The sequence below is a fragment of the Zonotrichia leucophrys genome, chromosome 19 (assembly GCF_028769735.1).
Source record: "Zonotrichia leucophrys gambelii isolate GWCS_2022_RI chromosome 19, RI_Zleu_2.0, whole genome shotgun sequence".
Classification (NCBI taxonomy): Eukaryota; Metazoa; Chordata; class Aves; order Passeriformes; family Passerellidae; genus Zonotrichia; species Zonotrichia leucophrys.
The window spans coordinates 9,626,178-9,651,501 of NC_088188.1; the positions used below are offsets into that span (position 1 = coordinate 9,626,178).

General features: G+C 44.9%; 1 protein-coding gene across 11 annotated transcripts in view; it reads right to left on the bottom strand.

The window, feature by feature from the left end:
* The window catches only part of BCAS3 (BCAS3 microtubule associated cell migration factor), a 303,942-nt gene extending 279,980 nt beyond the window's left edge, over positions 1 to 23,962 (bottom strand). For 7 of the 11 annotated variants that reach the window (XR_010442392.1, XM_064729252.1, XM_064729250.1 and 4 more), the window contains exons 1-7: positions 23,821 to 23,940; positions 22,318 to 22,404; positions 19,645 to 19,699; positions 18,248 to 18,320; positions 17,350 to 17,456; positions 8,682 to 8,763; positions 766 to 838 (exon numbers count right to left, since the gene is read on the bottom strand). Coding sequence is in view for 10 of the 11 variants with exons in the window: in XM_064729252.1 (XP_064585322.1) it covers positions 766 to 838; positions 8,682 to 8,763; positions 17,350 to 17,456; positions 18,248 to 18,320; positions 19,645 to 19,699; positions 22,318 to 22,388 (461 nt within the window). In the remaining variant the exon portion in view is untranslated. Of the gene's footprint in view, positions 1 to 765; positions 839 to 8,681; positions 8,764 to 17,349; positions 17,457 to 18,247; positions 18,321 to 19,644; positions 19,700 to 22,317; positions 22,405 to 23,820 lie in introns of all 11 variants that reach the window. The other 4 variants (XM_064729260.1, XM_064729257.1, XM_064729259.1 and 1 more) reach the window with 1 other exon arrangement.
* Between the last annotated feature and the right edge of the window lie 1,362 nt (positions 23,963 to 25,324).

Genomic DNA, 25,324 nt, shown 5'->3' on the forward strand with positions numbered 1-25,324 from the left:
ACCCAGCAATACCAGAGAAAGGTAAAGATTTGACAGTTCTTCCTTCACACACACAGTGATTAATTCTTAATTGAAAAAGGTGTGGCACAGAATTAGTCTTACAACTGTAAGAAGATTTACTTCAGCTGCTCCGCCATTAAATGGCTGTGTAGAGGATTACCCCTGAAAAGCAAATATTTTCCTGTAGGTAGAGATATAAATCCTGTGCATTGTCTGAATCAACCATAAAATATCTCAAGGGCCTCTTTTATAAGAGCAGTGATACAACAGTTCTGGAGAGAGCACAAAACAAGAGTGTAAACTGATTTTTGTAACTCAAGGAAGGAGGTTTAACGTGTATTTTGCTAATACGTGTGCATTAATACAGTGTGTGGCTGCAACAATGAAATGTTTGGTATTTGTAATTCATTTGCTGCTTGAAAAATTACTTTTTAAGACACAGAGATTGCTTTAAACACGTCACAATAATTCTGACCTGGCTTAATATCAGAAAAGGTTAATCATAAAGTTGTGATACCACTGAGAATAAAATAAACTTTAAATACCTCTTTATTTATTTTATATCAAGAGTCTCTTTTTCATTCCTTTCCAAAAGCTTAAGTCATAGGAAAATATATGTTGACACACCAAAAAAATAGTTTAAAGCCACATCCCAGTGTTATCCCATGAAGAAAAAAGGAACAAAGTTTAAAGATGTCATCTGCTGGGCTTTTCAGATGTCAATACAATTTCTATATTCCTTTTATCCACAGAAAACATTCTTACCCAGAAGACCCAATGCTTTTGCACACACCAAGCAGAGGCCTCTTCTCAGCAAAATTATCACATTTCTGAGCACCTGGCAAGAGGGAAAACACAAGAAAAGAAAAAGCAAATCACCACGTGCTGTTTGTACAGGTTCCACGTTCAGGTTGGGGCCCAATATTCAGAATATTACACAGAACTCCAGGTTTGTGCAAGATAAGGGACAGAAATTCAAATTACAGGCAGAGCTGGGAGAGAGATAAAAATGAGAAACAACACTGCCATCCTGTCCCAGCCCAGTGCCACCAGCCTGGCACTGCCATCCTCTCCCACACCAGTGCCACCAGCCTGGCACTGCCACCCTGTCCCACCCCAGTGCCACCAGCCTGGCACTGGGACCCTCTCCCGCCCCAGTGCCACCAGCCTGGCACTGCCATCCTCTCCCACCCCAGAGCCACCAGCCTGGCACTGCCATCCTGTCCCACACCAGTGCCACCAGCCTGGCACTGCCATCCTGTCCCGCCCCAGTGCCACCAGCCTGGCACTGCCATCCTGTCCTCCCAGCCTGGCACTGGGACCCTGTCCCACCCCAGTGCCACCAGCCTGGCACTGCCATCCTCTCCCACACCAGTGCCACCAGCCTGGCACTGCCACCCTGTCCCACCCCAGTGCCACCAGCCTGGCACTGCCATCCTGTCCCACACCAGTGCCACCAGCCTGGCACTGGGATCCTGTCCCACCCCAGTGCCACCAGCCTGGCACTGCCATCCTGTCCCACCCCAGTGCCACCAGCCTGGCACTGGGACCCTGTCCTCCCAGCCTGGCACTGCCATCCTCTCCCACCCCAGTGCCACCAGCCTGGCACTGCCACCCTGTCCCGCCCCAGTGCCACCAGCCTGGCACTGCCATCCTGTCCCACCCCAGTGCCACCAGCCTGGCACTGGGATCCAGCCCTGGCACTGGGATCCAGCCCTGGCACTGGGATCCAGCCCTGGCAGCCCTGGCACCAGGAGCCAGCCCTGCTGTGCCCCCAGGCTCACTCACACCTCCAGCCCAGCACAACCAGACTGTTAAAGACGCCACACTTCTTCAAATGGGGTTTTAAGAGTTTGGAGAGCTTTGCTTTATTGCTGTGTAAACAGAAATAAAACTGAAATTGAGTTTTTAAAGAAAAAAAAAAAATCTCACTTCTGCTTGTGAACAATGTTTAACTGAATTCCAGGGTATGTTTCTACCCAACTTAAATAACACAGTAACAACCAATACCACCACTACTAACTTTCCTCCATTTTCTTTCAACCTTTGCCTTTTCTCATTATCTATCTATAAGTCTGCACATGTGTGGTGAATAATGGAAATTTTTTTCTCCATTATACACCAAACCCTTTGATCTCTAAAGAATATTAGTGATATAGTCTGCTCAAAATTTAAATCTTGAATAGTGCTGTACAGAACGAAATCATTTATTCAGAAAGGCACAACAATTAACAATATACATTTTGACATAGCAGACTGTTAATTATTAATGACTCAGGTACATGCATTTAATTTGTAACAAACACTGCTGAGTCCTCTCAACTGTACCAGGAAAAATCTTCCCTCCTACACCTTTGGGTATTTATAAAGTCAAATGGATCCCATCAATAACTCCACCATCAACAATAGCTTTACAAATAACCTAAACCAGCCAGATGGATTTTCCTTTTATTCCTATTATTCCAAGCTCTTTGGTGAGTCAAACCTGTACTGTATGTACTGACCTGGAAATTGATAAATGAAACATAAAAGTCTTCTTAAGAGTCTGGCAAGCCATTTGTTTCCCTCAGTGCAGGTAACAGATGAGTTCCATTTGTTCAGGGTGAAATGCTGACTACCAGCACTGTGCCACTGATTCAAGTGCAGCCAGGATTTCACCTGAAGGATTTAACTCTACTTCTTTCCTTCTTTTTTTCACTAGGATATATTAGAGACACAAATTCAGGTGTTTATTTATGGTCTAATTTAATGAAAAGGAAGGGGGGAAAAAAGGAGGAAAAATGTGGGGGGAGTGAGGGAATCAAGTGCCCAAAATCAAAAGCAATGCCAGATTTAATACCCACAGCACAGATTTGCAAAATTTCTGCAATAGGTGCTTAAACTTCTGATTTCTGTCCATAATGACTCGAGTCCCTCAATTTTAAAAAATCCATTTCCTACTCCAGTACTTTCAGAATGTAAATATTAATAGTGCAGGAAAGGATCATTACTGGAGGCCTCTGAGGGCATTAAATCAGGTTAATAGCTGTCCCATCCACGAGATTGCACAGTGACATGTGTTGGGCTCTAATGGAGGCAGGAGCCTCTCCCAGCTCTGGGGTGGCATTTAATCCCCCAAGTTCTGCTGGATTAATTTTCATTTGTAAAATTGTGTTTATTTGCATGTGCGAGGCGCTGACGTGGCACACACCTGCTGCACACACAGTGTTTAACAAAATTGAAATGAAAAACAGCTCTCTAAATCCCCCCAAATACAAAAAGTATTGAAATCCTGTTGCAAAGTCTCTTTCTTAAACTCCTTTTATTCTAAATCCTTTTAACTCTGTCATATAACACTACAGCATTTATAAAATGCTGGAAATCCTGACAAATCACACAATTAAAGTAATGAAAACTGCCCTTCCTGCCAACAAGGCACCACCTTATCTACAGCTCCATTTAGCTAAATGATAGGTTTGGTTTTTTAAAAACCTCACTTCAGTTAGTGTGCTTAAAATTGAAAAAAAAAAAAAAAAAGGGAGGGGAAAAAAATCTCTCTGTGGCTAAATGAAATTCCATACAAATCAACATTTAGAAGTTTATGAAGTCAAAAGGTTACCCACACTAAGCTCAGAGCAGCTTAGAGCCTGTCCTGCTGATGAAACTGTGAACTGGGAGCCCAGGGCCTGCTAAGGCCTCTCAATAATGCCAATAAAAGGAGTGACAGCAGCACCCAAAGCAGCACACCTTGGTGCACGATGGAAATGGAGCCCAGAGGGTGGCACAGCAACTCAAAGCTGCCCAAACTCTGGGAACGGCCCTGGTTTGCCACCAGGAGCTGGGTGAATTTCTGAATTTCACACTCTGACCTATTCAGCAGCGCTCAGAGGCACCATGTGTGGATTGCCCTGGTGTGTAATTCCACTGATCAGTCCCATTTTGTTGGGAATTTAGCTGCTAGAGAATAGAAAAGTACAAAACCATGGCTAATTCCAAGTCCTGCACCTGTGTTGATAGCGTGTCCTTGAGACCTAGCTGTAGTGTGATAACAAACAGTGAGACATGAGAAAAGAGAGATGGAACCCCTAAGGAATGAGGATGAGTTAATGCTATAGTTTAACCAATAGATTGCTTGGCTTACAGAATATTCATAAGCTTATTATTTGCTGTATAAGTGCCTGATGCTCTCTTCAATAAACTGGAATTTGCTTATCACTCATATTGAGTGTCTGAGTCTCCCCTCACCGACAAATGGCTCATCCCTGGCAAAGGCCTCATTTTCTGCGACACCATTTCATTATGAGTGCTGCTCCTGCTCCACTAAACCCCTCTCATTCCCATCCTTTCCTTGGAAATCTTGTGGCATTCATGGTCCTGGAGCAGCCCAGCAGTAGCTGGGAATGCCCCAGGCTGGAATTCCCTCTCAGCCCAGCTGGGTGAAGGTTTCAGGTGCACTGGTCTAAAGCACCAGAAAACAATGAAATAATGGATTTGTTTCATTTATGATGTGATGAGGAAACACAGGTCAGGCCAGAGCTTCGAAGAAATTGGGGTTTTACAGTTGCACCCCAAAATTCTGCCCTGTGATCTCTCTAAAAGAGACTAACTTGGAGAATTCCAGTCTGTAATTTCTATAATCCACAGCCATTGCCATTCATTATCCCAAAACCCAGCAGAGCTCAGACACACACCTGCACAAGCAGCCCAAACCCTGCCTGTCCATCCAGCAGGGCCAGCCCCTCCACCACAGAACCTGGGATCATTTTGGCCTTTTTGGGGATTTCAAACCACTGAGCCACCCAAGAGGCTGAACATACCCAAACCTCACATCTGCCTTCCTTTAGAAAGCAACCCAAATATTAAAACTCTTTAAGTGTACCTGCACATAAAGCTGAGTCAGCTTTTGAGGTTCCAATCTGAATTTTACCAACATCAAAGATGGGAGCAGTGGAGAACAGGGATAAATCTGCTGCAATATTTCAACTCTCAATGGGTTTTAGTACCTCTAAATTCTTTCTATTTCCTTTTTTTATTTGCTTTTTCCCTCACTTATAAGTCAATTTGAGAGAACAGTCAAATTCACTGAGAGATGTAGGGCTATTATATCATCTTTCTGCAAGCAGCATAATCTAGAAAATGGCAATAAATTAATTCAGCTGGCTGGAGGAATTTATTTTCATAATGCTGAGACATGGAAATAGGTTTTACAGACAACCACTGATCTAAACTTCACCACAGCAGCCTGTCACCCCTGTGAGCAGGAACTGCCACACACAGAGCTGCTCCCTGCCTTTCTGAGTCTCTTGATTGATTTTTAAACTTGACAAATGGGACAGCACAAGGCAAAGCAGGTATTTGGCCAGGGGCTGGTAAAATGACCTGGGATAAGTAATAAAAAATGGGAGATTGTAGCACTGACTTCCTTCAGAAAGCATCGATATTCTGATTTTGTAGGGGAAAGAACCACAAAGGTGACTGAAATAAATGTATCACTGCCTCAGCACTGAGAGAAAATCCAGACCTGGACACACAGAAACAACCCCAACCCCAGCCCAGCCCCAGGGGTGGAAGTGGAGAAGAGCCACAGATGGCTCAGAGGGATTCCAGCTCAGAATTCCTGTCCCTCACACTGCAGACTGAGATGTTCTCATGGTCTAAACATGAGCTCTGCATGCCCAAAATCTGCTCACAGTGCAAAGCCTCAGTCTCCAAAAACACCACATATATTGTGAACTGCTCAGAACAATTAAAGCCCTGCCTAACGAAGGCCCTGGTCGGTGTGACCTGACCATGCAGAGGGGCTGATATCTGGAGGGTTTAGCATTATTTACAGAAATCCCTCCATTTCTCATGGCCATCTGCTCCAGGCTGCTGAGCAGGACATCAAAGTGATGCAGGAGAGCTGGGCCAGGCCAGGTTGGGTGGCTCAGAGCAGAGCAGAGCTGGGCCAGGCCAGGTTGGGTGGCTCAGAGCAGAGCAGAGCTGGGCCAGCTTCTCTGGGTGCCTCAGAGCAGAGCAGAGCAGAGCTGGGCCAGCTTCTCTGGGTGCCTCAGAGCAGAACAGAGCTGGGCCAGGCCAGCTTCTCTGGGTGCCTCAGAGCAGAGCAGAGCAGAGCTGGGCCAGCTTCTCTGAGTGCCTCAGAGCAGAGCAGAGCTGGGCCAGCTTCTCTGGTGCCTCAGAGCAGAACAGAGCAGAGCAGAGCAGAGCTGGGCCAGGCCAGGTTGGGTGGCTCAGAGCAGAACAGAGCAGAGCAGAGCTGGGCCAGCTTCTCTGGGTGCCTCAGAGCAGAGCAGAGCAGAGCTGGGCCAGCCTCTCTGGGTGCCTCAGAGCAGAGCAGAGCTGGGCCAGCTTCTCTGGGTGCCTCAGAGCAGAGCAGAGCAGAGCAGAGCAGAGCTGGGCCAGGCCAGGTTGGGTGCCTCAGAGCAGAGCAGAGCAGAGCTGGGCCAGCTTCTCTGAGTGCCTCAGAGCAGAGCAGAGCTGGGCCAGCTTCTCTGGGTGCCTCAGAGCAGAACAGAGCTGGGCCAGCTTCTCTGGGTGCCTCAGAGCAGAGCAGAGCTGGGCCAGGCCAGGTTGGGTGGCTCAGAGCAGAACAGAGCAGAGCAGAGCTGGGCCAGCTTCTCTGAGTGCCTCAGAGCAGAGCAGAGCTGGGCCAGCTTCTCTGGGTGCCTCAGAGCAGAACAGAACAGAGCAGAGCTGGGCCAGCTTCTCTGGGTGCCTCAGAGCAGAGCAGAGCAGAGCAGAGCTGGGCCAGGCCAGGTTGGGTGGCTCAGAGCAGAACAGAGCAGAGCAGAGCTGGGCCAGCTTCTCTGGGTGCCTCAGAGCAGAGCAGAGCTGGGCCAGCTTCTCTGGGTGCCTCAGAGCAGAGCAGAGCTGGGCCAGCCTCTCTGGGTGCCTCAGAGCAGAGCAGAGCTGGGCCAGCTCCTCAGAGCAGGGCACAGGTGCCACAGATGCCAATCCCAGCAGCTCCAGGCACTGCCCAGGTTCCTGGTGCCAGCAGCACCCAGGAGCTGCTGCAGGAGATGCCCTGCATGAAAGAACCCCTCTGAAACAAGGCTGCATTATGCCACGAGGCACACCACGAGGCAGAGGATCTAACATCAAAGGGCTGCAGGTTTTTAATGAAATAGTTGACAAACTATTAAGTTCTGCTGCTGTAAAGTCACCAAGTTAAAGCCATGAGCTTTCCTTTCACACCTGGGAATGAGCTGCTTATCACCAGCTCAGATCTGTTTCTAGGAACGTGCCAAATCCATCCACCAGGAGACTCCTATTTTCAATAATTCCCTTTTTACAGCTTTACAGTAAAACAGTGTTTGAGCCTGCTGATGGTAATCAGCTTCTCCTTTACAAATTCCTTTTATTTCGTTCAGAATCATTAAAGCTCATGAGTTAGTTATCTCAGGCCTCTTATTACAGCTTTACTTTTATCTGATTCCAGATACTGGTCAATGATACATTCATGTACTTTTAATCAAAGATTTATTTAAACCAAGCCATGTAAAAAGAGACCAAAACATGTTTTTAAAAGGTTTGGTTTAATTTAATATGACTTAATTTAAATAGTTTCCTAATGTAGCAACTATCATTGTCAGATGCTAAATATATGGAATTTAGGGGCAGAAGGACAATAACTGCTTGAAGGAGTCCATGAGGGTGATTTTCTTAATTAAAAAATCAAAACTTGCTTTAATACCAGAAAAAACAGAATTCCCAGGTTCTTCAATTAATTTACTTCATTTCCATTTCCACTTCTCTTTCTCCTTTTTTTTTCCCTTCTAAAGAGGAAGAGGCACAGACATCCATCACCCAATGACACAAATAACAGCAGCTCACTGGGAATTATGCAGGGTTCCAGTAAATGGAATAAAGGAACAACAGGTTTGGAAAGTATTTCACTGTAAGTTACTTGAACCTGTAACAGTTACACAGCCACACTTACTTTGTATATTCCTCTGCTTAGGAGATCACTAAAACAATATATAATATGTCCATCAAACATTCTTCATTTACTTTCTTTGAAACACAGAAAATCAGTACAATTCACTAGGAATAATTTAAATAATAAGATTTTAGGCTGTATTTTTTGAGTTCATTAATTAATTAACAAAATAATTACTAGAAATTCTAAACCAGCATAGTCCCCAAACTATGGGGTCATACTAGAAATACGTTCTTTTAATCCACAAAGTAAAACTACCAATTTAATTTAAACCCAAACACTTCTTTCAGAAGCCAACAATTAGATTGGGTTTGGATGGAACAGAGTAATTTTTTTAGAGGAATTTGCTTGTTTATGGACATTTGCTCAGATTTTGCAGCAAGTTCTTCTCAGGGTTAACTCAACTTCTGGAAGAGTCCTGTTAAATGAAGCAGCTTGGTTTAGAATTTGATAAAATTCTAAACAACAACAATTTGATAAAATTCTAAACAACAATTTGATAAAATTCTAAACAACAACAATTTGATAAAATTCTAAGCCACCATTTATTTAAGCAGAGGCAGAGAGGAGCTGCACTCAAGGGACGATAAAACGCAAACCACTGAAAGGGTCGGAGTGAGTAAAGTTAATGTAAAACAAGGAGAAATTGAACAAACCAGAAGCCAGTGGCACCCCAAAACACAAACCCTGTTTTGTTAGCTGAACTGGAGTGGGTGAGCAGAGTTTTTAGAGAGTTCTGTGAAGGGTTTGGGGCTGTACTCACTGATCTGAGGCGCTGGCAGGATCCGAGCGGCTCGAACCGGCCCGTGGCGCACCGAGAACAGCTCCTGGGCCTCCCCACTGATCTGCAAGGGCCAAAAAACAACTTACACCTGCAAAAATACATCCATCCAACGGCTAAAATACATCCATCCCATGGCTAAAAATATATCCATTCAATGGCTAAAAATACATCTCTTCAGTGGCTAAAAGGGTAGGTAGAAAGGCATTTTTGGGAGGTATATTGGTAACACTCTGCCTAAGCAACAGAACAGCTCCTGAGCCTCCCCACTGATCTGCAAAGGCCAGAAAACAACAAACACCTGCAAAAATACATCTGTTTAATGGCTAAAATTACATCTATTTAATGGCTAAAAAGACACCTATTTAATGGCTAAAAATACATCTATTTAATGGCTAATTGTAGAGAGGTATATTGGTAACACTCTGCCTAAACAACCACTGCCATTTCTCCAATTGAAAATATAAATATAAGAAGTCTTGAATTGACTGTTCATGACCACACAGGTTTTGGAAGAAGCAAGACTTGAAGCTGATTAAAATTCACCAAAGTTTATCCCACGTTTCACATGGTTCTAAAGGAAAATGCCAGCTCACCAGAAATCAGTCAAGAGTGGCAAACATGGCTGGAAAAAGTGGGAGAATTTCATATATTGGTTCACTTCATATTCACCAGGTGTGAAAACCATGTATAAAAAATGGTGGTCAGGCTACTTAAGCCTGTCACTGATGGCAATGTTGAAAAGATTAAACCAGAAGCAGCTCAGATGAATTTCCAGACTTCCTGCAATGGTCACTCAATGTATTTTCATAAGTGCCTGGAAATGGATCCGATATGGAACGTCAAACTGCAGGAAAATGGCAAACATTATGGAGCTCATTTCCAGCTACCCAACAACTTAAAACAGATGTAATGAGCCTCAGAACACGGCCAAGGCTGGCATCAAGTTTTGCCAAACAAGCAGCTTACAATATCAGAAGGGAACATGATTTGGAATAAGGTTCTTAGGAATCAATAAACTATAAATTCAAGTGAACTTTTGGAAATGTCATTTTATGGTTGTTTCCATTTCTTTCTGCACTTCAGCTCACACGTCCAAAAAAGTTAAAATACTCCTACTGTTTGAGCAGCAAATCCCAAGTACAGGACTCCAGGCTCTCAGCTTACATCCACTCTTGCCTGGTTATTTATTATCACTGCTCTAGGTCATGGGGGAGAATAAAACCCACCCCATGAAGCACAATTATAAATAAAATTACTTTGAAAATACCATTTACTACAGAGCTAAGCCACCTTTCTGCACACAATACAGAGAAGTGCTGCTTCTCCCTGTTAAGCCTGGAATTACACACAAGCTGCACAAATGTGGGGAAATAACATTTTAAGCCATTTTAGCCCAGCAGTTTATCAATTAAAATCACTGTTAATGACATCAACTCACTAAAGGTTTGCTGATGGCTTTTATCTGATCATGAGCTTGGAGTGCAGTGTGGGGATAAAATGGATGAAAACATCTGTATCCAGAAAAAACAGCTCAGGAAAATGTAGAGCACAGCTAAGCAGAAAATGAGGAAAATTAAAGAGGGGCAGAGTAACAAAGAGATTTCAGAAATTAAGACAGCAGCACGTTCTCTGTCCACTGGAACACAGCAGCTCCATGCAAAGGCAAAGGAGGAAATGGAAAAGAAGAAAAATAGAAGGTTTGGGAACTATTATTCTTGGCAATTAAAGATTTTCCCCCAAACCATGCAAATGCTGTTTCACACGTGTGCGCACATCTCTGTGGAATGAAAACACGAGGCACAGGAACCAGCACAACAAAGGTAAGGAAGGAGTGATTCCCATAAAATATCCAAACAGCTCAGACACCTCCCTCCCCTTCTGAACCCTGCCAGCAGGCAGCCCCAGCTCCAGCCTACTTCAAACAGAGCTGCAGCCCCCAAAGGAAGACACACTGAGAGGGCCAAACCCTCCTGACTCAGGTTCTGCTCTTAAATATCCTCAACTCCAGGAGAATGTTTATCCAGCCTGGGGTGCCAAGACCTGGTGGAGCTTAAACCTCAGACTTGCAAAGAAAAGCTAGAAATGTCCAAATGCAAATGAAGTTTGTTTGTGCTGAAGCATTTAACATGGAAATGCCAGCCCAGCTCTTCTCATGCATGTAATGCAGTAACTTTTGAATAATTAATATTCATTATTTAAAGATAATTTATTCTTTCATACTGGGGGGAGATTACAGAAAGTAAGGTTAAATGGAGTAACAAAAGGCACAGGATCCAACAGTGACAAAAATGAGATTACAGGTATTTAGCCCCTGTTTTGAGAGCACTGTAGGTTAACAGGTCCTCTGCTCAGTCCTTGCAGCACTCTAAACCATGGAATGGTTTGGGTTCTATACAGCCCAAGTGCTCAGCATTTCCTGACTCCTGGGAGCTAAAAAGGATCAAATCTGAAGATACAACCCCACTGGAGGCTTTGTAATGAAAATACAAGCTGCCACCCAACCACCAGCACCTCGCCTGTAAAGAAAATTCAAATTCTCTAACAGGCACAAAATAAAGTTTCCAACAAATCTGGATGTGACACTACACCACTGATCACATTAAAACACTAATATTTAATCTAGCAGAGTTTCACACAGTATCAGCTTTTTCAGGGGATTTAAGCTGTGTGTCCTTAACTGTCCTGCTGAGCCAGGGACTCGTGGAAGAACTGCATCCTGTGCCTGCCATGAATTAGTGACAGCTTGGCTGCTCCTTGGTTTGCTTGGCACTGAAAAATGCATCAGGGCTTCGAGTTCAAGATTTTCTTTGAATTCCAATTAACTTCTTTCAAACAGCAGCAGCTCGTGCTGCTTGCAGACTTACAAACCCCTGAATTAACTGGGGTTCATTTAATGCCCTTCATTTATCTGTGGATAAAACTTCATTGCTGAGGTCACGTTTGGTGGTGTTTGCAGGGTCTTAGGATGAGGGAAGGGATGAGAATGTGACTCCATGTTTCAGAAGGCTTGATTTATTATTTTAGTATATATATTATATTAAAACTGTACTAAAAGAATAGAAGAAGGGTTTTCATCAGAAGGCTGGCTAAGAATAGAAAAGGAATGATAACAAAGGTTTGTGACTGAGACTGTGATTGATTGGCCATTAATTAGAAACAACCACATGAGACCAATCACAGATGCACCTGTTGCAGATAATCATTGTTTGCATTTTGTTCCTGAGGCCTCTCAGCTTCTCAGGAGAAAAACCCTAAGGAAAGGATTTTTCATAAAATATCATGGCTACAGCCACACAGATCCAATCTGCCTGCAAACACCTCCCTGGGGCACAGAGATGGTGTGGCCTGATCTTCTGCCACTCCCTTATCTCAGTTTATCCCCTGGGAATGAATGGGACACTCACCCAGCAGGAACCCAGATGGCACCAGGAGCTGCCCACGGAGGGGACAGGGGTCACCTGTGGGCTGGGAACCCCCAGCCAAAGGCTCCACATCCCCTTACCAGCCCCTGGAGCTCCACAGTCTCACACGCACAGACAAAACACAAACAGAGCTCATGAATTGAAAACAGAGCTCTAAATTCTTCAAAAAGCACCTGTGAGCAGCGAGGCTGTGGCTGCCATTTTGGATTGCATCCAGCTAAGTAGCAAGTCCCCGTGGCAGCTCTCAGAGCTCTTAAAAGTTTTTCTTTCCCATTCCAAAAGCCAAGAATATTTCCAAACAGGTTTCAAGAATTGGATATTAAGCTGTAAAAGCAGCTTCAGGTACTGGTTGCAGGGAAGAGGGAATCCAAAATGAGGGCTCCGAGCTGCTCTGGTAGAACATCTCAGCTTTCCCAAAACCTGGCATCAACCACAACCCCCAGACCTACAGGGAAGGCTGGAAGTGAAGGATTCAAACCCCCAAAAAAGTCTTCATTAAAGGAGGAAGAAGAATCATCTTCTTCACTTAAGAGATCTTGAGTTACTGCTCAGAACATGACAGCCCGGGAGTCTGCAGCACTGGGTCATTTCTGATGGCACTGTTTGGAGAACACAAATTTGCACCCATAAAAAAACCTGAACAAAGGAAGTTTTGTTCACACCAAGGACAAATAATAGTTTCCAACCAGAGAAAATGGTTTTCACGTGGTGAAAAAAAAATTTAAAGCAAAAAATAATGCCAAACATACACCAAAGCAAAATGAAATGGAGTTTGGAACTCAAGGCTTGAACTACTGTGCAAACCTAGAAATGGAAACTGGGGAATGCATAACAGGAAAAGGGAATCTAACAAGAAAAGGGATCTGGAGGTTGTTTTAAATAATCTCATGTATGTTTTATACATGAAGATATCATGATATGATGTTATAATATGATAATAAGCAATTAATAGATACCACCACCCAATATTGCTGCATGTGGGTTAAAGGCAACTTCCAGTCATGCTGCTGCTGGGAAAGCAAAGGACTGGAAGCAAATGAACAAATTTTATCACTTTAGTTTAGAAATTCTCTCAGCTTTTCTATTCAAACCAGATTTCTGTAATTATCTAGAGATTGTGAGAGTTCAGATGCCCAAGGAATTTTACTCTAGGAACATGAGGATGAAGTTGCACCTAGTGCTTTACATTATGGCAGTGCTGATGCAATCAGAACTTTTATAAAACCACACTTCTGGCACACTGGTGCCTCTTCAGTGTAAAATCCCAAAGCCTCAGCAAATGATTTGCATAGAAGTTCTGCATAGTCCTCAGACATTTTCCAGGGTCACTAGGCCAGGTCCTTACTCTGTTTTTCTGAGTGCACATGCAAGTGGTTCCCTATGGGAAGAGGCCTGGACAGAGGAAGGATTGCACCTTGGGATGTGATGAGTTTCTAATTGTCACTTTAAGATGATTTTTCTACTTCTGAAACTCCCAGCCTACCATGAAAAACAAAACCAACGTGCATTCCCTGGACAGGAACACCCAGAACAGACACTTGGAAACCACATCAGGCAGGAAGCAGCTCCAGTTGTCTGTGAAACACCAAACTGGGAGCAAGGCACAAAACAAACTCCAAACCAACCACACAACTCCAGTGCACCCCCAGATCCCTCCCCGCTCAGCCAGGAGCATTTCAAGGCCACTTTTAACCTTCCCACCCCGTTGGAGAGCAGAGATCAAAGCCCAGCCCTGTGGGGGACACCTTGTGCTGCACTTCGCTCCCCCAAACACCACCCCGGCCCTTTGAAGCCTCCCTAATGGGATCTCCCATCCTGCAAATCACACTTTTGTACTCCAGATACGAGGAGATGGCAATGGGAAAGCTCTCTCAGCTCCAGAGAGGTGTGGGCAAGGCCGTGCAGCACCATTAGCAGGAGTGTGGGCTTAGGAGCTGTCATAAACACTTCATAATCACTCACACACAACCCCTGCTGCCTGCAACACGTTATTAAGTGCTGAATAGAGGGCCAATTGTAGGAATAAAAAAGCACAATGCTACAGATAATGACTTTCCTGAGGAGATTTGCACATAAATGTCAGATTGTTGCTTTTGCAGATTAAGCTGGAGAATGCAGAGTTGGTTATTTTTTTCCTTAGCTGGAATAACATTGCTTAATTACAAGCTAAATAATCAGTGGGGCCAAGAAGGAAGGTTTGTGTAATAGCAAAGGGCACAAAAAAGTGTTGCCAAATAAGCTCTTAAATATTAAGTCAATCACAGAGCTGCCAGGTTTTATTGTGCTCAGGCTAAGCAAGGGGGGGAAAACACAAAGGAGAAGCAACAATGTGGAAAACCCCTTCCAGTTTATGAAAAACCCCTCCAGTTTATGAAAAACCTTCTCCAGTTTATGAAAAATCCTCCAGTTTATGAAAAACCCTCTCCAGTTTATAAAAAATCCCTTCCAGTTTATGAAAACCCTCTCCAGTTTACGTTCCCTCTAAATTTGTTGGATACACAAATCCTGCTCTGCAATGATATTTAAAGCTGATGTTAAAGATGATTTTTCTGTGAAAATCTGCACTGACAGAGGAGCCATTCCAACGCTGCCACAGTGTCCAGGTCCAGGCTGCACCTCCCTGGCTGAGCTCTCAGAATTTCACAGAATATCCAAATAAAGAGCTGCTAAAATGATGCAATATCCCCACAGCTGACATCCTGAAGGTGCACGGTAAAATATTTCCACATTTGGCATTTTCTCCATTTCACTGCACTTCCTCCCTGCTCATACTTCTGCAAAGGTTGAACAACACTAAGAGAAGCTGTCCTGCAACTTAATTTTTGTTATTTTTCCTGATATAGCAAATACCATCAAAAGCTAGCAATGATGAAGAAGTGAAATACATTGGGAAAAAAAAATACAGCCTGGCTGCATGGTCCTACTAAAAAGAAGGTAAAATCAGGTATTCCATGGCCTAACTTGTGGCTCATTTGGACACAAGGAAGGAGAAAAAAGGAAATAAAAAGATATAAAGAAAAATGAAAACATCTATCCATGGCAGAAAAAACATCTATCCTCTTTTAGCAGAAAACACAGGTTCATCTGGATAAAAACATTTCAGCTGGGTAAAATGGGGTGTTTTGGTAGGATAATTGAGCTCCAGCCGCTGTGATGCTCAGGGTATGGTAATTAATTCATTAATTAATGAATGATTGATGAGGCGGCGCTGCCGCTCTTAGCCCGGTGTCACAGCGCCCCTGTGTGGGCGCTTCGTGGAACGCACCGCGACAGAAAATCCCATTTTTGGCTGAAATGTTCCCAAGTTTCAGTTAAAGTTCCTAAATTTTAATAAACAGTGACAAAATACTGAAATTTAGCGAGGTATATTCGGTCTCACTCCATTTATGTTAAACATTCCTCCAAGCACAAAACCTCATCAGCTCATTTCCTCATTTGTGCTAACGAGATGCAATCACGAGGATAACAAGATGCAATAAAGAAGGGAAAAGCCCTACCACACCCATAAAACACAATTAAACTGAATTTTTGCTTTAGAAATTAACATTATTTTCTAAGCTGCTGGTATATAAACACATGTCCTACACAGCTAACCAGAAAGTTGTAAAATGTACAAATTTCTTTAAAAAACAAAGTATTTTACAAAGGGAAAGAACTCCATCCTCTCTGCTTCATCCTGGAGGATAAGGTGTTGTGAGCAATTTTGCTTGTTTAAGTTCAGAATTTTATGACCTACTGGATTCCACTTTATTCTCTCATTTTGAGCAGTTTGGGGGGAATTCTCCAAATGAAGACCTCGTGCCCATAAACCACTGTGCAACACAAGCCAGGGCGTGGGGACGACAGCATGAAATCAAAGCCACGTGCACACAGAGGCCTTCAGCAAATTAAAATTGCAAATCATGGCCATGACAAGCATGTGATTGTAAAATACTATAAATACTGTCATACTGGAGTTCCTGGGACAAACAAATCCTGTTGCTTTTTTTAAATTCTTGTCCTTTTCTGTTAAAAAAAATCCTGTTTTGTTTTGGGGCTAGAAACAATTCCAGAATGGCAAACAAGGGGTTTTTTAAACCCTTATTCTTTTCTGTTAAAAAACAAAATCCAGTTTTGTTTTGGGGTTGTAAACTACTCCAGAATGGCAAACACTGCTCCCAGTTTGAGTCAGGAAATGGACTTAGCAGAAATAATGTGTAAAAAGCCCTCAAAAATCTGCAGGTACATGAACTGAAGTGTTTGAGCTGTGCTCAGGATTATCTGAAGATAAGAACATTACACACAAACCATGAGACACTGATGGGAAGTGTTGGCTCTTTCCCTTCAGTGGGAGAAATTCAAGGTAAAATATTAAAGTTGGAACACAAAACTGAGTAAGAAAAGGGGAAGGAAGGAGGGTGAGCTCTGCACTCACAGGAATGCTCCAATAGGAGAAATTCAATGTAAAATATTAAAGTTGGAACACAAAACTGAGAGAGAAAAGGGGAAGGAAGGAGGGTGAGCTCTGCACTCACAGGAATGCTCCAATAGGAGAAATTCAATGTAAAATATTAAAGTTGGAACACAAAACTGAGAGAGAAAAGGGGAAGGAAGGAAGGAGGGGAGAACTCTGCACTCACAGGTATTTCTCCAATGGGAGAAATTCAAGGTAAAATATTAAAGTTGGAACACAAAACTGAGAGAGAAAAGGAGAAGGAAGGAGGGTGAGCTCTGCACTCACAGGTATTTCTCCAATGGGAGAAATTCAATGTAAAATATGAAAGTTGGAACACAAAACTGAGAGAGAAAAGGGGAAGGAAGGAGGGTGAGCTCTGCACTCACAGGTATTTCTCCAATAGGAGAAATTCAATGTAAAATATTAAAGTTGGAACACAAAACTGACAGAGAGAAGGAGAAGGAAGGAGGGTGAGCTCTGCACTCACAGGTATTTCTCCAATGGGAGAAATTCAATGTAAAATATTAAAGTTGGAACACAAAACTGAGAGAGAAAAGGAGAAGGAAGGAGGGTGAGCTCTGCACTCACAGGTATTTCTCCAATGGGAGAAATTCAATGTAAAATATGAAAGTTGGAACACAAAACTGAGAGAGAAAAGGGGAAGGAAGGAGGGTGAGCTCTGCACTCACAGGTATTTCTCCAATGGGAGAAATTCAATGTAAAATATGAAAGTTGGAACACAAAACTGAGAGAGAAAAGGGGAAGGAAGGAGGGTGAGCTCTGCACTCACAGGAATGCTCCAGACTTGCATCCCATCACTGTAGCCAATCATCAGCAGCAGCGGGGGCTCATTCCCAGTGCTGTGGATCTCATGGAATTCCATATTCCTGGAGGTATCTGAAGGACATTTCAACAACAAAACCACATTAGAAGTCAGGATCCAGCTCTCAGCAACATTAGATTGTGTTCCCTCAGTTGTTAGAACTAAAAGTAACCAAACTGCTTTACATTTTCATGCTGGAGCAATACTGAAATATATTCTTTTATATTTGCACCTGCAAACATCACTGTTAAAGTTTCACAAAGAGAAAGCTTCAAAATTTAAAATATTGGAGAAAAATTTTCCGGATACCAACATGGTCTAGGAGAAAATGGTGATTGATTCCCCTTTCAGACCTGTGCTCCTCTCCCTGTTCCTTTTTATCTAAGGAAGGTTAGGGATGGAGTGAGAGAGAACCTAAATCAGGGTTGTTAGAACTAGAAATTATCTATAATATCTATGTGGCCATATATATATATATATCTTTATGGCCAGTTAAAATTTGTTTGCTTGTGAGTTTGTTTTCCCTTTATTTTTTATAAAATCTCAGGCATTCCCTTTATAGGTTCATATAACAAAACTCCTTAGAATATTTTTCATGTTGTGTTTAAATTTATTTTATGCAGCCTGTTCTGACTGGGCCTGGACACATTCTCTTTTACCACCCAAATAAATCTTCTGTATCTGATGCCTCCATGCTGTCAGTAAGCTTTGCTCATTCTCTCATGGTTGAAAATGTCATTTAAGAGGGGGTTTACTCAAGAAAATCATCATACTTATGATTATTCTATTACAGAGAAAGCTGACTGGAATTATTGCACATGGACCCAAAACTCACAAGTACAAGTGGGAGAAAATGAAGCCATACCATTTAAATCTGCATTTTCAAATCTGACCCAGACAATTTTCTCTTTTTCTTCTGGTGGGGTTCCACTGTAGGCCTGGACAAAAAGCAAAAGGGTTGAAACAGGGAAGATTAACAGGGATTTTTCATCCCCTGTAAGAAGGAATTCTATTAAAAACCAAACATGATCCATGGAATTTATTGTCACCAGCACTCACACAACATAACCAGGCTGAACATCCCTCACTGAGGGAGGAATGACAAAATATTTGTGGCAATAAATCTGGGGCAGGTAAGAAATGACTTAGAAATGACTTAGAGGGAGTTAATAAAGTTAAACACAGTGGCTTCTACAGTCTTTAATTTCAGCAGTGTTGGAGGTTCTCACATGAGGTGTTTCATCATTAAAATTCTCTTTAATTCACCTAAAAGCTTTGCAAGGCAGACTGAGGAAAGAAAGAGACCTTTACTCCACAGTTTATATTACTGACACCTCTCAGCTCTGTTTGTGACAACTTTAATGCAGCCATTTAAAAGAGAACAAACTGCAACTCCAGGAGAACAGGTCCATGTTTCAGCCCTGTGTTCTACAGATCCCCATAAAAAGATGAGATACAAAAAGGAATTGTGGAGTGAGACCTGCAGTGTTTCCAGGCTGGAGGTTTTACAGTCCTCAGGAGAAGCTGAAACACCATCCCTGCCAAGTGAATTCACCAAAACACTGAGCACCATTTGGGATTAAACATGAACACATCTTGTATAATCACCTCATACATGCCAGAAAAGCAACAACATGGACTAAAAACACAAATGTGAAAAATAAGTGTGGGGTTTACTTTTCAAAACAAATCACATTCCACGCTTCCAAGGCAGGCTGATGTGGAAAATAAAACACAGACTGTGTCCTTTACCCAGCCAGGGGCAATGGGGGGCTGTGGAATGCAGCAATCTCCTCACTGAAACTTTCATTATGTTTAATTTTAACCCTGAGTCCAAAAATACATTTCACAAATTGATATTACTGAGGGCATTGTTTTTGTATCATTACAGAACAAATGCACTGGGAATTCCTAAGAGGAAACTCATGAGGAAACAAGACACTAAATCATTCCTTGGAATCAGAATCAGGATCATTTCCTGAAGCTGCAATCAGCTGCAGGGCTCCTCCACCAGGAACTACAGCTTTCCTAAAGAGTAAAACAAAATTAATTCCCTTCTGCTACTGGGAGGCAACCAGGAAGGGACAATTCCAGTGCCATATTTATTACATATAAATATATTAAAATATATAAATATATATACTAAAAGTATTTATTTGTTTGTTTGTTTATTTGGTGACATAATAAATGTACAAAGCACAGTGAGGATTCCTGACAAGTGTGCACTGAAGAAAAGTGAAGTTTTAAAGACCCACACCCTACCTGTGGCACAACATCTTGGAGGAAGGTAACAACACTTTCCATGTAGGATTGTTCCCTGGAAAACAGAAGGAGAATTTCAGCCAAAGGAGCTCAGAAATGGTGATGAATTATTAAATTAGATCAGCAAAAGGAAGCATGGGCAACCTTTAGCACATAGCAGAATGCTAAACATGCAATGCAGGCATTTAATTTTACTGCCAAATTCTGATAATGTAAATTGTGGCCTGTAAGTTATGCCAGGACTGAGTAAGAGCCATAAAAGTCTGTAAAAAACCTGCTGATGGAATAACTGCTTGGGGGGAAAGAATAAACTCTAAATTCAAGGAATAAGCCATGTTCTCCACATCAGAGGGGCCTGAAGTGGCGCAGGGATTTGGAAATCACTCCTCAGGATTTTTCTACTTGAATGAAACATCCAAATGAGATTTAAACAATGGCTGGGGCTCTCCTGGCAGCACAAACAAACTCCCAGAGCTCCTGTGCAGGATGGACAGTGCTGGCAGGGGCAGGGATGGAACAAAACCCTCCCTAACAGCAAACAGAGGCATTTCCAGAGGAGAATTTACAGCTTGGGAAGGTTATTCCCTGCTGGAATCAGCAGCAGCATCAGCTGGGGAGGGTTTAAAGTGCAAGGCACGTTTATTGGGGCAGAGTTAAGGCAGTGCTCTGAGCAGTCCCTGTGTAAGTGCTGAGTAACCACAGCGGGGGCTGAGAGCAGCACACAGATGGTGCTGAAGCCCTGCAGAAACTGCTGCTGTGAGCCACGAGCAACACTTGGGCTGCCTTCAGAAACTCTGAGATTACTTCAGAAAAGCCTTCAGGTTGTCTTTAGGCAACAGCTCTGAAATCAACTTTTGTGCTGTTGCAATTTTTCCTGTGCCAGCTCAAGGTTTCTCATAGCAACAAAGGAGAACTGTAAATTAGGAACTCTGGATGGCCAAAGGTGCTGGTTTGTTTTTTTTCTGAAGATTGTTTTAATAAAACCAGGAGTGTTCAGCACTGAAAATGCAGCACTCTGGAGAATTTAGGTCTACACACAACCCCACAGAAGATACATGAACCCAAATGCTGCAACACCTCTTTGAAAAGAGAGCTAAATCTAAAATATGAAGTTTCACATTCCAGAAAGCCTATTCCAAACCAAACCAGCCACCCCAGGATTTCTGCATCCCACACTGTCCCACTCAGCTTTAGGCTCAGCCCTTACAAATGAGCTGTGCTTCCTCCTGTGCTGATTCCTCTCTGATTTATGTAGGTCAGCCCGGCTGCCCCTGCACACCTTTATTAAAATGCCAGGCCACAGGTGAGAATTAAACACAGTGTCTGAGGCTGCCCTGGGAATGCCAAGCAGCCACAGTCATGCTGCCTTCGTGGCTCAGCTCATGCAATGCACATTTTCCCCTCTCCCCAAGCACATCTTGAACCCAAGCTGATGTTTGGGAGGTGTTTTATTCACAGTGTGTGCTCTAAATCTCCTCCAAAGTTGAAAAAATTCCAGGGAGGTGTCTTGAAAGTGGTTAAAAACAACATAGTCCACAAAAAAAGCCCAATCTTCCTTTAATAATGATGTAGAAAATGAACATGAGCAGCAGAATGCTGCTGAGTGCTCAGCACACACAGATTCATCAAAAAAAAGACATTTTTGAGGCACAAACAGGTACCTCCAGAACAAAACACGATGCTTAAAAAAAAGAACAAATAATCATCTTCAGAACAATCAACTTCTTACAGTATTTTTTCTATTATAATACTCTTAAAGCACATTTTGAAGAAAATGTTGTTACAGAGAGGAAATGCATTTGTGGAGGAATTTTGCCACATTAAAAAAATGGCTGCAGGACAAAGTTCAAACACAATTTTTTGTGCTACAACAATCTGTTTCTTGTGATCTTTAATAAAAATGAAGTGAAACTTGCTTCTGGAAATACAGAGTTATCTCCAAGGGCACAGTAACACCCCCTGAAGTGGACATTTTCATATGATACCATTTTGTAGCAGCATAAACATCCCAAGGAAGGAAGAAAAATTGCTACAAAACTCCTTTAACAGACAAAGACCATCAATCTTCCAGGCTGTTTTACAGCCAAAAAGCTCTTTTGCCATGAAAGCATTCCCATGTGCACACAGGGAAAATCAGGATGCCCAGGCACAAAAGGGTTTGGCAGATGCTCTGACCAGAAGGATGGAGCTTCTTCCTTTTTTCTTGGTTTTGTTCTTTTAATAAAATAAAATTTAAAAAATCCACAATTCTTCTTCCTGGAGGACTTTAATGACAAGTTTTGTGTGCTTTAATACATCCACTCCTGGGGCAAGGTGTTGTTAAAAGAAGAGCCAGACAGGATCACATGTGGCACATCCCTCTGGCCTAAGGAAGAAGTTGGCATCACTCTTCTACACTGCAATGTTTGTGCAGCAAAAAGGTGCAAACAACAACAAAACTTGGCAGTAATTAGCTTTTAAATATTCAGCTTTGGTGTGTAAAGGATGGGATCCCACTCAGGGAGACAGAAATGCCACGGGCTGATTTTACTGGACAACGCTCAGCGCAGCCAAACTGCAGCGTCAACACAAGCTGGATTTGGGGGGGAAAAACCCAAAGCAGCTCAGGCTGGGCTCTTCCACAAGAAAATCAACCCCTTTTCAGAAAGGGCTGCTCTTCTAGAAGGTTCTTACGTGGCAGCTTGAGGGCGAACCACCACTCCTCCAGTGCAGCGGCTGGGGCGGCGCGGGGACTCGGTCGCCATCGTTGCGGGCACACACCTGCAGCAAACACAGCACTTTCAACAAAATTGCCACAAAATTGGTTATTCCACAAGCTCTTCGTGTGTCCTTCAGGGTGGTGAGAGAGAAATTTCACTTACACACACCTGCAGGACTCTTTACAGCACTTTTTTAATGAGAGAAAGAAAATCGCGCACCAAGCGGGAAACTGCTTCAATCACTGCAGCTCCTGGAATGTTTGTGAAAATATAAAACCAAACCCCACACACCTGCATGATAAAGGGGAAAATTATCTCAAACTGTACTGGATGATCTTGAAGGAGCTCTCCAACCCAAACCACTCCATGATTCCATGAGTAAAGATAGTGGTACAGGTACACAGTTGTCATCACCATTACACAAACCCACTATTTCCTAATGGGCTGCTGGCTCAGAAAACAATTATGTAAAAATAACGTGCAGTCACAATTGCAGTGTACTGTACTCATGAAAACATGGGTTACATTGCAGCTCACACATTCTGCTGCTTTATGTCAGCTTTTTGTGCCATCCTCAAGCTTTCCTTCACACTTCTGTTCTCCAGGGGAAATTCTGTGTGACATTCCTACAGGCAGAAAGCACCTGAGGAGCACCCCAGATCCCAGCCAGCTCCTCAGGGAACCCCTCAGTTGCTCTGTGCTGTCCTCCCACCCCAAACTTGTTCACAAAGTAAAAGAAAAAGCCAAATCCCCAAGGAGGTATCAGCTATCAGCATCATTTCACGTCAGGCCAGACTCTGCAAGGACCAGCCCATTACGGGAGGGAGGATAACCACTCGGAAATTGACAGCAAAACAATGATTAGTAACAAAACGTTCAGCAACACAACAGCAGCCTGACACACGCGCCGAGGAACCTCGAAAGGCGAAATGTCATGGAAAGAATGAAATCACCTCGTGGAAAGGATGAAATCACCCCAGGGACACCCGCCCGTGCCGTGCCCCGAGTGCCAGCACCTTGTGGCACCCCGGCCCGAGGGAAGCGAGCCCCGGGACCGTCCCAGCCCCGGCTCTGGGCCTCGGCACGGCCGCGCCTCAGCGCGGGGCACCCGCGGGGCCGCCCGACCCAGCGGAGCCCCGGCAGAGGCCGGTCCGGCCTGGGCACCTCCGCCGCCGCTATTGAGCAACTCCGCACAAACACCGCGACCTGCCCGGCCTCTCTCCCGCCGCCGCCCGGAGAGCGGGGCCGCGGCCTCCCGGAGCGCGCCCACCCCGCCGGCCGCCCCTCGCTCCGCACCCCGCGCCCTCCGCCCGCAGCTGCCGGGGGTCCCCCAGGCCTCACGGGCGGGCCTGCCCTGCCCGCCGCCCCCCGCTCCGGCCGCTGCCCGGCCCGGCCTCCCTGCGGGGCCGCTCCGAGCCGCCGCAGCGCTGCCCCGAGCGCGGCCCCGCCACACATCCCCGGCCCGGGCCGCCCTCACCTGCCGGGCTCCCGGCGCCACTGACACTGTTTGGGACCCCCCGGGCAATGACACCCAGCGCACCGCGCCCGCAGCCAATCGGAGCGCGCCGGGGGCGGGCCGCGTCCCGCTTTCAACCAATCGGTAGCCGCGCTGCTTGGCAGTGGGCGGGGCGCGGCGGGACGCGGCCGGGGCGGCGAAAGGCGGGCGGCGCTGCCCCCCCCGCCGCGCGCCCCGCGGCTTTGTTTACATCGGGGATCTCGCGAGAGCCGCCGCGCGCCGGGGCCCGCCCCGAGCACGTGGGGCGGGGAGGGGCGGGAGGCAGAGGCGGGGCCGGATTGGCGGGGAGGGGTGGGCGGATCCGAGCGCAGTGACGTCACTTGGAGGGCGGGGTTTGATGGGCGGGGCTGTGAAGGACCCTGAGGGTCCCTGAGGGACCGTGAGGGGCCGTGAGGGCGGGACCTGCTCGGAGGGGTCTGGGGAAGGTGCGGAACGAGCGGAACGCCGTGGGCAGACAGTCCTGGCAAAGGGGAAAGGCCGCGGGGCCGAGGCGTCCCCCAGCTGGAGGTCTCCAGGCTGCAGAGTTAAGGGACAGCGCAGGATCCTGAGGGACAGGAGCTGCTGCTCCTCAGAGCTGGGGTGCTGCGGCAGCGCTGGAGACACGGCTGAGGAGCGGCCTAAAAAGCCCCAAAGGGGCTCCGAGAACCATGGAGAGAGACTTTGGACAAGGGCCTGGAGTGACAGGACACAGGGTATGGCTTCACACTGCCACAGGGTGGGTTTTGATTACACAAATAAATCGTTCCCTGTGAGGGAATTGAGGTCCTGGCACAGGGTGCCCAGAGCAGCTGTGGCTGCCCCATCCCTGGAGTGTCCAAGGCCAGCTCGGAGCAGCCTGGGACAGTGGGAGATGTCCCTGCCCGTGATGTTTAAGTTCCAGCCCAGCCCAGTGTGTGATTTATGTTTGCAGGTGTCCAGCACTGCCCAGCTGCCTCAGGGTGACACACGGGGCCCTGGTTCAGGTTTCCAGACAGTGGCACCGGGTCAGGAGGGGGTGACCTGCTCTGGGAATGCACCTGACTCCTGTGACAGCACCATCATCCACATACCAGAAGAATGAAACAGTGACTGAAAACATCCTCCAAGTGCCTGTGAGCAGTTTGCACAATCACAGCTTTATTTTGCAAGAAAAAGTTGGAACTCAGGTTTGATCTTACCAAAGGAGCCTCTGTGAACATACCAGGTGTAAATTTCCTTGTCTTATATTTGATTATTCATTTCAGAGAAGTCAAATTATAAAAGAGGTGGGCAAAGCATACCCAGGAGTAAAATACTGCCAGTTTCTGTCATCAGGGCACTTTCTGTCCAGTGCAGTAAATCCTCACCATCATCCAGGAGATTCCCCAGGAAAATTGTAGGGTTGGGTTCATTTATTAAGAGTAAAAAAGAAAAACCAAAAGGTGGAGAAGCCCAAGTTTATAATGGCTTGATGAAACTTCAATGAGGCTCACATTTCTGAGTGCAG